The 15,774-nt window shown below is 44.0% G+C and overlaps 1 protein-coding gene across 2 annotated transcripts in view; it reads left to right on the top strand.

The window, feature by feature from the left end:
* The first annotated feature begins 2,948 nt into the window (after window positions 1-2,948).
* The window catches only part of DPYD (dihydropyrimidine dehydrogenase), a 357,309-nt gene continuing 344,483 nt past the window's right edge, over window positions 2,949-15,774 (top strand). Inside the window, exon 1 of one of the 2 annotated variants that reach the window (XM_062606149.1) lies at window positions 2,949-3,093. In XM_062606149.1, the coding sequence (XP_062462133.1) occupies window positions 3,055-3,093 (39 nt within the window). In that variant the 5' untranslated portion in view covers window positions 2,949-3,054. Of the gene's footprint in view, window positions 3,094-9,530; window positions 9,631-15,774 lie in introns of those variants that run through there. The other variant, XM_062606148.1, reaches the window with a different exon arrangement.

Genomic DNA, 15,774 nt, shown 5'->3' with positions numbered 1-15,774 from the left:
GCTGCCCATCTCTGCCCTCCCAGCACAAGGCTGTTGCTGCTGTGGTGGCACTGAGTGCCTGGAGGTTCTCAGAGAAAGTTCATTTGTGGCTGTTTCTTTGGCATATGAGCAAATTTTACCTGAAGAGCACAAGGAACAAAGTGTTAATGGCAATTTTCAAAAACCTATAACTCAACCAAGCCTCCACAACATTTCATGCCAGAAAGGAAAGGTCTTTAGCATCACTGCTGTTTCTGCTTCTTTCGAAACCCTGCTGAGGGGCTGCAGGGTTGAAGGGAGGTGGTTAAGAAAGAATAAAATCAGAGGCTTAGCACTTCTTCAGGGGAAAAAAGCCCAAACTATATTTAGGCTGTGTAACATGTCTGTTATTAAAATTTCATATAACTTCTGCTTTAGAAAAGTGGGAATACTTGTATTCTGATGGATGTTGTGCATGTCTCCCTATTTGTGCTCATTTATCTCCTGAAACAAACTTTAGCTGTACAGATGCTCAGTGCTGATAAAAGCACTATTTGCCACAGCTGAGAGTCCAGAGATCAGAAGGGTGATCCCTCCCAGACTGCTGGGGGAAGCTGGCAAAGTGCAGCAGGCTGACATAGACTGGCTGGCTGCCACGGTTTGCAGACAGTAAGTTGATCCCCAGAAGAAATGTGTGGAAGGGGAAATAAGAGAAGCCCCCTTTACCTAGAAACACAAACTGGGAGGTTTTCAACCACAAGGGTATGGCTGAATCCCATTCTCTGACCTGTACTTACTGGAAGAGTAAGTCCTGCTTAATTTGGATGGGAAACTGCTGTTGACATAGAATTTAAATGATGTTACTATTTACTGGTTCTACATGGCAAAAATCCATGGCTTGGTAAAAAATATGGGAGGAAACCAAGGATTTATAACTTGCAAAGCAAAGGAGAAGAGGTATGTGACGATGCTTATGAAAAAGTAGAGGTTTGGCCCTTAGTGCCATGGGTTAGTGGTGGCCTTGGAAGTGCTGGAGTGAAGGTTGGACTTTATATTAAAGATCTTTTCCAACCCAGGTGATTCCATGATTCCTCAAAAGGCTGTTACCTTTAACAGCTGAAAACCAGGCAGGACACAATGAAACTGGAGAGTCCAGTGACTCCTTGCTAGTCTCTTCCAATGTAGCTGCTCCTCAGGAACATACGGATGTGAACCGTAGACACAAAGTAGTTTATTACTTCATATACATGGAATATTCCTTGTGCAAATGACTTACGGGGCCTAATGCATTTGTATAGTCAATATACACACAACTAAACTCCCCAGCTAGCATCAGAGACCGCTGAGGTGCTCAGCAGTGTTGACACTAATGAAATGAACCAAGGACGCTTGGATTTGTAGGAGATACGTACTACCAATGCAGGGAATCCTGCTTCTGATTATCCTGCCTACACTTGAGGCACACAAAGACCACACTCGTATTTCTCCACATTACCAGGGAAACAGTCTCCACTGGACACTTGGAAAGAAAGGGCTCATTTACAGAGATGGGAAGAAATAAAATACTTAGAAAGCCAAGAAAATTTTCCCTTCTATTCTATAAAAGGTATTTGTAAACATGAAAGGAAGAGAAAAGGCAAACCCTGTTCTCTACTGCACCCAAATCAGTGTTCAGAAGCTACTCTAGACTTTTTCAGGCTTTTCATAAAGCAAATAAGAATGGGAAGTTCCCCCATCCCTTTTTAAATGCTTTTAAAGCTGTAATAAAGAAGAGAGAATGAAAGCTAACAGGATAAAGTGAGTGCTGTAAAGAGTATGTTAAAGACCAGATCTGAGAATGCAAGAAGTTGTCTGGCATGTAACTAGGAAAAATCAAAGATTGGTCTTCATTAAAGCTCCTCTATTGTGAAATCGGGAGAAAAGCTCTTGTATTTTGGGGGATCATGCATGTGGCTACTTGGAAGTGCTGTCTAGGAATCAATGTTATGGTGTTAGCTGGTTTCTAAGGTAGAACTTCTGGGTATGTTGCAGTGGAAATGTTTATTTTGGTGATACCCAAATATTGTGTCTGTGGAACTAAAGGACTGCAATGTTTGGGTGCAAAGAGACTTAAGAGAGCCCAGAGGCTGTGTGACCTGCCCTGCTTGCCCCTCTGGCTCTCCCTGTGCAGGGTGGCTTCTGAGGGTGGGGATGCTCCTTGAGGAGGTGCAGAGGAGGGATGGCTCAGGCTCGATGTCTCTGTGGGGAGCAGGGTGAAGGTCCAAGGAGAACCCGGGCCGGTGACACTGGGAAGGTGTGCCTGTAAAATCATGGAATCAACCAGGTTGGAAAAGCCCTTTAAACTCATCCAGTCCAACCCTTACCCCAGCACTGCCAAGGCCACCACTAACCCATGGCACTGAGGCCTCGTCTCCACGGTGTGTGAACACTTGCAGGGACGGTGACTCCAGCCCTGCCCTGGGCAGCCTGTTCCAATGCCTGAGCACTCTCTGGGGAAGGAATTGTTCCTCAGCTCCATCTAAACCTGCCCTGGTGCAGCTTGAGGCCGTTTCCTCTCGTCCCATCCCTTGTTCCTTGGGAGCAGAGCCCAGCCCCTCCTGGCTCCATCCTCCTGTCAGGCAGTTGTAGGGAGTGATAAGGTCCCCCCTGAGCCTTCTCTTCTCCAGACTGAACCCCCCCAGGTCCCAATCACACTTGTGCTCCAGGCCCTGCACCAGGCTCCGTTGTGAAACCAGGGTGAGGGTTAGCCCTGACCCTCTTCCACTGTGAGGAAGCAGGGCGAGCGATGGCGGAGGCGACTGTGGTGTGCGTGTGCGTGCACCGAGATGGGGCTACGGCGAGCCACGGGGTCGCGGCCGAGCCGCGGACACCCGCCCTTTGGGCAGCGACAGCCGAGCCCCAGCCTCTCCCCTCCGACGGGGTTTCGGTGAAGCGCCGCGCCCTCTCCAGCCCCTTCGCCCCTGGGCTCGCCCCGGCGCGGCTCTTACCCGCCCACTTGGGCGTTGCTGTCCGGGCTGTCGGCTCCGCCTCCACCCGCGCTCTGCTCCACTCCGGGGTTGCGGGGAGCCTGGGGAAGGCGGAGACGTTGTGGACACCATGGCTTGTGTGCTGAGCCGGGACACGGTGGACATTGAGGTACCTACGCGCCCTTGACGGGACTGTGCGGCTGTCGATAGCGGGGAGGAGGCCGGGCCGGGAGCACCGGCAAAGTTTAACTGCGTTAGGAAGTGCCTCTCCGCTGTGGCCGCTGCGCACCGCCATGCCGGGGGTACTGGGCACCGCTGCGGCTCTCGCCCCAGGCGGTTGAGGGGTGTGAGGGGTCGGCACCCGGCGCCTTCCCCTTCTGTGTCCCTCCGCGCCGGCCGGGTCGAGGGCTGGGTCTGGGCTCGCCCCGTTGCCGCGGCGCGGGAAGGCTGCGCGGGGGCCGTGGCGGTCTCAGGGGCCCTGAGGGCTGGGTCCTGTCACAGCGCCTTGACCTCGGGGGTGTGCAGGCCCTCCGCTGCTCCCCGTCCTGTCATGGGCCATGCACAGTGTCTCCTGGCAGGGAAACGGTTGCTTTGGATGCTGAACGGGATGGCAGGAGGAGCACCCTTGCTGCCAGTGGCTTCTAGACTTCACAGTGGGATTTACTGGTTTTGCACGGTGTTCTTTGCTACAGGTCGGATTGGGAGCTTGAAAGTAGGGTCTGGACACGGCCAGATGTAAGGTGGAGTGGAGCCCAGGGAGTGCAGCATAAGGTGGTGAAGTCCTGCTGGTGGGTGCCAGGTTGCATGCTTGGGACTCAAAAGTAGCTTTCCCCCACCTTGTACTTGGCTGTAAGCTTCAGTTCTTTTAAAGAGCCGAGTAAAAACACAGTGATGATAACCTAAGTTGTAGCGTGACAGTTTCCTTCCAGCCAGGCACAACTTTTTGCTGTGGTATCCCTTTAAGTTTAAAGTACTAGGTTTAGTTTTGCTGCAGCTCATTGAGTCATAACATGCAGATGTGCACAGCAGAAGCTTGAATACACCTCTAGGTCACTTGTGACTGAACTTTAACACAGTGAGTTCTCATATTGATTTGTTTTGTGTCCAGTACGTTTACTATCTGATCTGTTGCTCAAACCTTGACAGATGTCCAGAAATGGTCTTATAGATACTCTGTTAAAACGGGAACGTGGAATGGATTGGAAGAATGAACTATCATAAGTCTTCCTGGCAGTTAGGGAAGCACCGTGATAAGAAATCAGTCCTGTTACCAGCTCAGTGCTTTCAGAGTAGCCAATCTGGGGTTTTTCTGCAAGTGCTGAAGTTCATTTCTCTGTGACAAAAGTTGGATTTTAGCAGGACAGACTTTTGAGTACTTTCTTCCAATTTTTAATGCAAAATATTGCTGGGATTATGTTGTTTTCATTTCTGGATACGTATGGCTCGGATTCAAAGAGCAATATGTTATTGTAGCATCACGTGTTGGTGATAGTATGCAGCATTACGTGGTTTAGGAGAGTAACTGATGGAGTCTGAAAAAGGCTGATATTCACTTTGCTCTCAGGATGAAAATAGAAACTTTGCTCAGTATCTCCCTGTGGTTTTGTTTTCAGCACTCATTGAAATCAAGGCAGACCACTTCTAACTAAATGTATTGTCCTTTCCCGATCTGATGGAATAAATTTAGTCACTGTATGGTTTGTCTCCCAGATGACTATATCAACATTTATTGATAGTCTAATTGCAGTGCTTGTTGCTGGGTTTTGGGTTTTTTTTTTCCCTGCATGGGACCTTTTTGGGGGGCAGAACTAGTGTACTTTCAATAAAGCAAGCATTTTATCCTTTTATTTGAAGTAGAAGAGTGTATTTGAGCCAAGCCTATCTAATTGTAGATAAATACTCCCAGAAATACGCTTTTTGAGTGGAGAAGTCCATCAACATGAGCACTGGCAGCAGAACTTCACTATTTTGGTCACTTTCTTGGCTATGGTATAAAACCTGAATGAAATATTTCATGAATTCAGTGGTCAGCCTTGCAAACACGGTTCATATGATGAAACTATTAAGTATGACCTTTGGAGGCTTGGTACTACTTTATCATTTATTTAGATAGTTAAGGCTGGATGAAAAGACTGATATTGGTTAAAAGAGGAGGCAGTCTGAGCTAGAAGTAGTTAAACTCACAGCCAGTTCTCCAAGTTATTTAAACAAATGTAAGTCCCAGGAAGCTGTTCTTGAGGAATCTTGTCCTCCCTTGGTTGGTTTAGCCAGCAGCTTCAGCTCCTGAGCAAATCTTCTGGCCTAACTCAAACAGTTGAAGAAATTCCACAGATAATCTTGTTCTAAAAGTCTGCTTTCCAAATGGTGGAAGATGAGGAGGTTGTGATTAAAATCCAGGGTCTTCTCCAAAAACTGTTAGTTACAAAAAACCCCACCCCAAAACCCAACCCAAAAACCAAACTACAGCAAAAACACTTCCCCAAAACCCAAACCAAACAAAGAAATCCCCACACTAACCACCAGCTTCCCAAAACCCAAACACTGCCTTTGTTTAAATCTGGTCAGCTCTATCAGAATGTCCTGCAAATATTCCCCGGGTGCAGGAAGAACGATGTCTGCAACTGCCTGACAGGAGGCTGTAGTGAAGTGGGGTTGGTCTGATCTCTGCTCCCAAGGAAGAAGGGATGGGACAAGAGGAAATGGCCTCGAGCTACACCAGGGGAGGTTTAGGTGGAGCTGAGGAACAGTTCCTTCCCCAGAGGGTGCTCAGGCATTGGAACAGGCTGCCCAGGGCAGTGCTGGAGTCACCGTCCCTGCAAGTGTTCACACACCGTGGAGACGAGGCCTCAGTGCCACGGGTTAGTGCTGGCCTTAGTAGGGCTGGGCAATGGTTGGACTTGACTATCTTAAAGGTCTTTTCCAACCCAGGTAATTCTGTGTTTCTTTGATTCTAAACTCTAAGTAAAAGGGAAGAAAGTGCATTTCGAAATAGCTCCAGGTGAGAGTACTTGGGTGGATGGTGCAGGGACTTGGTTTTTTGTTTATTGCATCTCTAGAGTTTCATAAGAAATGATGAAATTATGGTCTGAGGACAGCATTCCCTTTCTAACTTGTAATGTGGAACTGTGTTAAATGTACATTCAAACTCCAGATAGTGTTTACGGGCTTCAGACATACCTCTCCCGGTGATACTCTGGGGAAGTAGGTTCCTTTTTTCCCCCCTGTTTTTAGCTGATTCCCTACTATCATTATGTGGAAACTGTACATAATTATATCTGCTGGAAGCTTCAGGGTTCTTTAAAGAGTTAAAATTGTCAGATCAAGTGCTCTGAAATTAATGAATGGCAAAACTGTGAAGTACTGAGTAAATCTTAGTTTATTGTGTTCATGCAGGATAGCACAACCCTGAATGACTTATTTGCTGTTTTTTTTCTGTGTTTTCCTGACTGCATTCCAGGCTTTCTCTGCAGTCCCTCTGGTCATCTCATTTGGTTATGGATACTTTGGTATTTCAATTTGATATTTTGGTGTTTCATTGGGGGGTGGGTATTTTCTAGCTCTTTGCCATCCTGTCTTACAGCTGGTGAGAGTGGGTCTCAGGGTCTCTTGTGAGGGCTTCTAAGCAGAGCAGAGATGCTTTGCCACGCTGTCACAAACCTGAAACATTGCCAGTGAACTAATACACACCCTGAACATAACTGAGTGTGAAACAGCATTATCATTCTTACAGTAGGAAGAGAGTACGTTGGCATTTCACGGATCTAACCTTACCTCTGAATCATCTCCTGCATATGTTTAAAGGGGAGTTGGGTGTTGATGAATGGGTAATTCCTGTCTGGGCCAGCAGCTGTGTGCCTAGCATGCTGTTAGAGCTGCTCCAGATTGTAGCACTGATGCCTGACTTGTGAGGATAAAAGGAATGGTGTGAAGGGCTAGAGCCATGTTCTGAAATACTGGAATTACCTGGGTAGATTTGTGGTGCTTTCACATACAATATAATGAGCATCTTCACTGTAACTTTGTCAGGCTTCATTTAGCTTTAGAAAGTATCTTAAATCACATGTTTTTGTTTGAAAAGCTATACTAAAATTAATCCATGTAGCTTATTTCGTGTTCCTTTAGAAAGCTAACATTTGTTGTGCTCCTTGTGCACTGTACTCTTATTTCTGTGGTGGTGTAATCCATAGGTATCAGTGAGCTGCTGTTTCCTATTGTGGGCAAAAACTTCACAAGCTACGCTAATTTCAGGGTGAAGAGGAGTGTTTCTTAAGGGCCAGACTGCCCATTGCATGCTGAGTTTGGAGTTTCTTCAGCAACATGATACCCATTGCTCTCAGAAAGGGTGCTAGTGAAGGTGGAATGAAGGTATAGCCTGTTAGAACAGCTCATCAGCCATCTGGTTCCAGGGTCAGGTGGCGGGGAAATGAGCCACCTTTGCACCATGCTTCCTGCTGCATGTAAAAGCTGCCTGCAAAGTGCCTCTAAGCCTCAAGGAACATTTATTGTCCACCCTGTGGTTTCCATACTGCTTAAAGTAGCAGGTTTGGGAGCAGTGATGGTTCTTCATGAGGTTCTTTGATCAGGCATTGGAACAGGCTGCCCAGGGCAGTGCTGGAGTCACCGTCCCTGCAAGTGTTCACACACCGTGGAGACGAGGCCCTCAGAGTCATGGGTTAGTGGTGGCTTTGGGAGCGCTGGGGAACGGTTGGACTTGATGATCTTAAAGGTCTTTTCCAACCCAGTTGATTCCATGATTCTGTTCTATGATTCATTCCCTGGGATATATAGTTGGCAGGTGCTACAAAGCACTGGCTATGCCATCAAGGTAAGCAAGTTTTGCTTGTCAGGTTTATTCCTCTCCCAGTACAAATGGACTGTAACAGTGAAAGACTGCAGGTAGCAAAGGTGATGCTTTGAAGGTATGTCTGAGAGCTGAGCTCAGTGCCCTTTAATGTGGGAAGCAGGGCAAGGACTGAAAAGTAAAGAGTACTGTAAAACCACAGGAAATTCCCAGTAAGAGAGCAGGGAATCCTACTAGTCAGCGTGGCTTGCAAAACTGATGAGCGGGTGGATGTTCCAGGCTGATGGCTGTGTCTTCCTTAGGTCATTTGAGGAGCAATCAGTGAGGAAACAGAACTTCCTGTTTGGCTACTTTTGTTTGATGGATTTCTCAAGCTCTTTTATTGGTTTATAGTGGTTTTATTGCAGTAAACACTTAGCTGAGTGGAACAGCAATTGTAGCATGGTTACTAAGACCTTGTGGAAGATTGTAGACCACAATTAGATTATTTTGAATGGTGTATATGCAAATCATGTTGATGCTCAAAGAGTTATTATGGTCTTGCCTCCACTGCTGATAGTCTGCTAAACTGAAACACTGACATTCAGTCAAGTCCTTCAAAATAATTATATTGGGGGAAAACCCTAAGAAGATCTACTCCTGTGCTTGTCTTTTTCCTTCGACCTTTGAGTTTTAATGTTATTCATGAATTCAGTTTCCATTCTACTCTTATCATAAGAAGGTCTTTAAAATAAGACCTGCTCCTCCCATCTTTTCTCATGGCTGGGACTTAGGAGTTGTCACTGCTGTTAGCTCTGAAAACAAGAAGGAACTGAAATTCATTTTCCTTTTAATTATGTAAATGGATTTCATGCTGGTTTCATGTTGTAGCCTGGACTTTTCATAGCCTGGACTTTAATTTTATTCTTTTCTTTGCCTAACATTGCATCCTTTCAGACAGTAAAACTGCATGTTGAACTAGGAAGCTGAGATCTGTAAAGCAGATCCTGTATGCAATCTTGTAAGGCAGGATTTTGCCCATCAGATGTGACAAGAGTGCAGTGATGCAGTGCGGTGTTTTGAGATGCATTTGAAAGGTTTTAGCAGCAGGGCAGAACTTGCAGAGTTTTCAGTGCAGCTCAGTGGTGGGGCTGTATCTGGTGGACTGGGATTTGCTTGGGCCTTAAGGTTACATAGTGCTCTCTATACTGCCAGCACGGTAGGATATACCTACTACATGCATGGTGCAGTTTGTGCTACCCAAAGGCACACGCTACTGCTTTTCAAATGGACACTTTATAAAAATCTGCTCTCCATCTTCTCCTGTACCATTTTTTCAGTGTCAGTAGCGTGACCCAGGGAGCACAGATGTACCTGGCACTGCGTTGGGAACAAGCTCCTTAAAATATTGAGGCAAGCTGAAATGCTTGGTGGTTGCACACAAGCTGCATTGAATGTGTCCTGTTTGTTCTGGCTATGCTAACCCTTTGACAGCACAGAGTTCAAATCAAAACCTGCTTTCTCTCCCTCCCTGGTTGCCTGGCAACCTCCTTCCTCTTATTAGCATATGATTTCTATTCCTTTTTTTATTTATCAGTACAGTGTTACACACTCTGCTCCCTGCCCTGTGTTGTCGCCTTTGAGAAGAGCAGAATTTGTGCCTTTATATGAGTATGTGATTTGGCAAAGAAATCAAACATTTGGGATTAGGAAACCTTTAGCCATAAATGGCTTTATCAGAAACTCAGAGGGTGGTGTTTGTGTGGGCATGTTATTTAAAGTCTTTTCATTTTCATTTGCTGTCATTTGTATACCAAGGGCAGAATTCTTCTGGAAGATGAGCACAGCATAGATCTCCAGCGTCTTTACATGTGCGGAGCATCAGTTTGTGAAATGTGCCAGCAGAGACTGGATATACAGATCTTGGTGGGCATTTTGTCATCTCCGTGTGTATGCAGTTCAAACACAATGCCATCATTCCAAATGTAAATACAACAAAATTGGATACATACAGGTCAAATTGGGACTGGGAAGGAAGCAGGTAAAGAAGTATGTGGAGGAAATGAACTAAATGTTTTGGGTTTCTTATTTCTAATAAGCATTATAATAAGAACAACAACATTTTGCCTTCAAATTGGCCATATTTCTTCGATGAAATAACAGGTGATTCAGACTGGGTCTTAAGTTTAAATTCCTTTTTTTTCTGTTCATAGACAACTGTAAGAAATACTGGAATCTTTGTTGTTGCAGATGGCAAAGAACACAGGATTCATGTGGGCAAGGTTCTCTAAATATCATGAGAAAAAATCAACAGCCACATCAAAAATTAGAAGACACAGAAATAATGAAATGGCAAAGCAAGTACATTTGGGGACTGCTTAGATCAAGATGCGTATAGGATTTTTTTCCTAATATTATCCAAAATCATAAGCTGTCACCCAGTTAAGTCGCAGTAGAATCCCCATTCTCAGCCCAGACTGACACTAAAGTTTTCTTTGCATGCAGGAAGAATGCAAGAATCTCTGTGAAGCAATTCCAATATGTACTTTGTCCCTCAGACATCACTTCATAGCCCTCCCTAACTGCTTTACAACAGAAGAGGGGTTTATTCCCCTTGGAAATGTATCATCCGAATGACTAGCATGTCTGTGTCAAACCGATGAGCGTATTTGTGAAGGACTTAGTGTTAGTGGAGGTTCCACTAAACAGCGGTAGGCCTTAGCCAAAGGCATCAGATGTTTCAATTCCCTCAGATATGAGTGTATGAGCACACATTGTGAGTAGTGGGAGGTGACTTACTCCATCTGATAGTTGTAGAATATCAACCTTAGTTGCTCAGACTAACAAACTAGATGGGGAGGGGGGGAGGAATACATCCATACTTTTGTGTAATCTCAGAACTAACCTCAGAACAAATAACCTCCTTTTTCAACATCCTTATTTTCTTATGCTGTAACTGAGTTAGGCAATTTCACTTCTGACCTCTTATGAAACATCTGATCTCTTTACCATGGTCAGAGGTGCCTCACTAAGCCAACATGGAGTTTTGAGTGGGTTTAGCTCTTGCAGAGGCATCACCATTTGAAATTAGGGCAAGCCCACCTACGGAAGTATTTTGGTTTTAATAATGCTTCCTGTATTTATACATATAGTTTCAGAAAGTTTTATTAGTGCGTGTGATGTTGGTGTTCTATTTGTAAATTTAAAGTGATAGAACACAATGAAGTTCTGGAAATGCCAAACCTTTCATTTGTGCTCAAGCCAAAGTTCAGTTTTATTTTCACTATGACATTTGCTACCTGAAGTGTTACAAGTGACTTGACCTTAAAATTACGTTGATTTTAGTTCATTGAAAGGGTTGGCCTTTCCAGTTCAACTTGACACCAACGGGGCATATGGGACAAGGCAGACATGCATGCCTGTGACTTCATGTGAAAGCCAATTAAAAACATATCTATGTGATGAATCTAAATATTTCCATTTTGATGAGGTGGTAGGCATCAGTTAAAGGCAATCATGGTGCATTCTGACATTTTAATTTTGGGTTCAAAGCCAATTATAGATGTAATTAAATAAAGTAATGTCCAGGCAGCCAAACTGTCTGATTTACATGTCTTACTGGTGTTTGCAGGTTGTTTTTAATACAGGTACCTGTGCACACCACTTGGAGGATGTAGAAATGTGGTGAAAAAATGGTTTATATTTATTATGAATATTAGACTCTGTGCCGTTTTCAGATAGGTTTTTTGGTACCTAGGTTATTTATTAACATATTGCTGCACACTTTCCTTGGGTCTTTGTTGTGTTTCTCTTAGCTATGCTCTGAGAGGCCTTATTTCAATTGAAGCTGCCTCTTTTGGAATGAGCTGTGCTAGCCAGGGTTTTCTTGGTCAACAGAACATTTGAGCAGCTTGAAGGGAATTAATCATGCTGCTTTATAGGAGATGCATCACTGAAATTTGAGCTACTCTTTCTCAAGATGGAGATGTTTGATTGTGCTGTGTGTTCTACCCAGCCTTGGGAGAGCTCCTGGTATTGCCCAGCTGTATCTCGATCACTTGATGGAGGAATGATAATATTATGATCTGAAGGGAGCTCTTTGCAGCCTTGAGGTGAAAGGATGCAAGGCAGGACACCTCTTCGTGGGTGATGAGAATTAGACTAAGAAATATGCAGAGGGGTTTAGTGAGAAGGAGAAATAGAACAGGCACTGCAAAGAACAAACAAGCGAAATAGGTGATCTTAAGATCCTTTCCAGCCCTAACCATTCTATGGTTCTGTTGCTGAATTTAACAATCGAAGCATTATCCTTTACTGTTAGGATCTATACTAGCATGTTAGCTCATCAGGAAATGCTTGGTTTTGCCTTGATTGTGAAGTGCATCCTCTGAAACCCGAGTCTATTCTGCTCTTAACAACAAGCTGCTTCCCTTGCAGGCATATATAGCATCCATGCAAAACTCATGTGTGAAAGTAGGTAGAAGTGTTAGAATAGGTTGTTAAAAATGTAGATCCATCATGTGAGTAAAAGAAGCTTGGAAGTATAAAAAGAGGTTTTACACCTGGAAGTTATTACAGTTATTTAGATTGCATGGGAATAATAACCAATTGTTTTTGAAGATGTATGACACATTTATGAAAAACCTTGAAGGATAAATGGATCTTTTTAGTATGCTATTTCCACAAAGGGCTCCATGAATAAAATAATAGTGAGAGAACTCTCAGTGGATGCTGAATGCTGCTAATTGATGAAATTATTACTTATTACGCTGCAACTGAACTCTGCTTCGAAACACTATTTTCAGTATGATTTTTGGGGAATGACAGCTGAAATGGAAGAGGCTTTGTATTGAAAGTGAATAGTGATAATTTCTTGATATCTTGGAAATGAAGGATATTTCAATGACAGTTAAAACTGAGAAAAGTGACTTTATTTTAAGTGCTCGGAATATTGCTATGAAAATAAACCAAACTTTTCTGAAATCATTAAAGTAGACTTCATGCGGCTTTATGAGGCATTTTAAAAACAATTGTAAGTGTTCTTATTTCTAATAAAGCAGCCAGTTATTTAAGTAAGCAGTTTTCCTGTTATGTCACAAGTTAAGCTTACAAATGAGATTTGGGAAGTAAGGTGTAGCCATTGCATTTAGGAAAACTGATTGTAAATGAAATCAGCATTGAAGAAGTACTCCATGTCTTACTACTTAGGGCAAAAATGGGAATGAGTCCCAGGTTTGCCTTTGGTTTTGTATTGATGAAACGAAAGCCTGCTGTCTTTGGTGTGTCATTTTAGCTCTTAAGGAATGTTATCAGTAATTGGTGTGAGGATCTGTGTGCAAACTATCACATGTAGTGTAATATTTTGGGATATAACTCCAGGTGAATACACGATCTGATTTCAGCCTTAACAAATCTGTTCAGCAGCACTGGAGGTCTATCTCCCTCTCTGTCAACCTCTGCAGTCTTCAGAGCCTGAGGACAAAGGAAGCTTATGCAGATCCACTCACACGCTTGCGTTTGTGTGCTGAAAGAGGAACACAAGATGGGACGTTACAGGTTGTTCCTGTTACAGAGTTGTTCTGCTTCCATTTGAAAGCTGTGTTGGATATTGCCCTTTTTCAGTTCCAGTTGAAAACACAATGTTTTCAAGGTTTTGATAAGCTCATACGTAGCTCTTCAAAACAGATGGAAGTGAGATAGTGACAAAAAAGTTAGGAGGCAAAAAAATACTCCAGCAAGATAACCACAGCAGAAGCTGATGCAGAAATGAATACAGAACAAACTCCACACCCCAGAAAAATATTATCTTGTCTCAAATTTACAGTCTGAGTAAAATGTCAGCAGTTGCCAATACTACAGATTGCTGAAGGGCCAGTTCCTCTTTGCTAGGATACCATAAGAATTGGTTTTTAGGATATTTGTTCTGAAGTATAGTGAAGTAGCTTGCAGGATGCCAAACCTTGGCCCCAGGTGAGGAGATAAGATTGATTTATGAACCCCAAGAAGTACTCAGCACAAAAGCAAAGTTAGCTCATTTTGAACTCCCAACAGAATGTTCTCTATGCACTTAATCAATGAGTCCTTAATGAATAATACATAAGCAGTCTTGGGGGCTGGGTCAAAAGTCTCTTAGTGCTGGAGCAGTGTTCTTGTCATGCTTTTCTCTGATTTGCTTTTGTGATCTTAGCTGAGCACCTAATCAGCTCAACTTCATCCAGGTTTGCCTTCCATCACGGTCAGTGGGCAGGAGGTCTTCTCTTTCCAGGGAGACTCCAGTAACCATTTAACTGTTAGGCGAAAGTGTTGCTCCTGTAGTTTCCTGTGACTCTTCCCCCTTTCCTCCCTATGTCTCGCATGGAAGCTAGGAAACTCGTGCATTTGAATTAAGTATTTAAACTCAGAGTTTCAGGCTGAGAACCATCATCCTAGAGGATGCGCACAGGGTGCCAAGCAGTGTGCAAGTCCAGGAGGACAAGAGGGAATGGATTCAGACTTAAACAGGGGAAGTTCAGGTTAGATCTAAGGCAGAAGCTCTTCCCTGTGAGGGTGCTGAGGTGTTGGCACAGGGTGCCCAGAGAAGCTGTGGCTGCCCCATCCCTGGCAGTGTTCAAGGCCAGGTTGGACAGAGCCTTGGGTGACATGGTCTAGTGTGAGGGGTCCCTGCCTGTGGCAGGGGACTGGAACTGGATGATATTAAGGTCCTTTCCAACCCAAAGCAGTCTGGAATTCTAGGAGCTGCTGTGGTTGTGTAGTTGTGTACCCCTTGTCTAGTTAGCGTTTTGTGATACCCAGCTGGAGGGTCCTGCTTGGCATTCTGGCAGCTGTGAATCCCTCCTCATTGCTGACTAGGACATGGATCTTCCACTGTTGGAGTCAGCCCTTGCTTACAAAACTTACCTGTCTGTGAATGTCTGTCTTTGCTCATGAAAAGTGAGCAAATAATACCTTAAAGAAATGCTGACCTCAAGTCAAGTTGAAGGAGGTAAAGACCAAATCCGAATTGTATTGCTGGTTCTTCTGGCATGTTTCTGAAGGTGTCAGCTGGAGATGAGCAGGAAGATAGTTAAAGCACTTATATGTAGGGTATATGTAGGGTACTTTTGCTTTGCATCATTCTAGTATAAATAATGTTCTTGTTATTCTGCAGTATTTGCTGCTGCTCATGCCAAACCACAAATAAAGGGATGCTGATCCAAGTGTTGGTTAATGTTTCCATCCTAATTGAATTATGGCTTTTGGGGCTTGTATCTTCTAGCCTAGGAAAGAGAGCTTTGTCCTCTCAGCAAGATGGCAATTTAATTTCTGTAGAAGTCCAATACTTAAATTTTTCTGCCCCTTAGAATTCCAGGCTTTAGGATCATTACAGTAGGATTATAGGCGAACTACTTAACTCTAGTTTTAGAAAACCTTATAAATGATAACAATAGTAATTCTTCCCTGTTTAGAGGTCTCAGAGCAGAAATGCAATTTGGGTTAATAAGTAAAAGAGTTGGAAAATAATGCTGCTACACATGCACCCTTTATAAAGTGTTTTAAAAATAAGTGTTCTATATCAGCATGTGACAAAGTATGATAGATCAGATTCCAAATGTTTGCTGGCACATTTTCAAGTTGGGCAGCCGAATCTGATTATCCTATTTATTTTTGAGAGTATTACTTCTGCCTCGTGCCCACACATTTCTAGAATCCCAGACTGGTTTGAGTTGGAAAAGACCTTAAGATCATCCAGTTTCAAGCCCCTGCCATAGGCAGGGACACCTCACACTAGAGCAGGTTGCTCTAAGCCCCTGTGACCAACCTGTCCTTGAACACTGCCAGGGATGGGGCAGCCACAGCTTCTCTGGGCACCCTGTGCCAGCGCCTCAGCAAAGAGCTTCTGCCTTAGATCTAACCTGAGCTGCTCCTGTTTCAGTTTGAACCCATCACCTCTTGTCCTATCGCTACAGTCCCTGATGAAGAGTCCCTCTCCAGCATCCTTGGAGCCTCCTTCAGACACTGGAAGCTGCTCTGAAGTCTCCACGCAGCCTATTTTAGCAGCAATTCAGCAATATTTAAAGTCAATAAGGTTTA

The sequence above is a fragment of the Pezoporus occidentalis genome, unplaced genomic scaffold (assembly GCF_034315485.1).
Source record: "Pezoporus occidentalis ecotype Australia unplaced genomic scaffold, CSIRO_AGI_Poc_V1 ctg94, whole genome shotgun sequence".
In the NCBI taxonomy this organism is placed as follows: domain Eukaryota; kingdom Metazoa; phylum Chordata; class Aves; order Psittaciformes; family Psittacidae; genus Pezoporus; species Pezoporus occidentalis.
The sequence above is the reverse complement of the archived record's forward strand: the minus strand, read 5'-3'. Positions and strand labels throughout refer to the sequence as shown.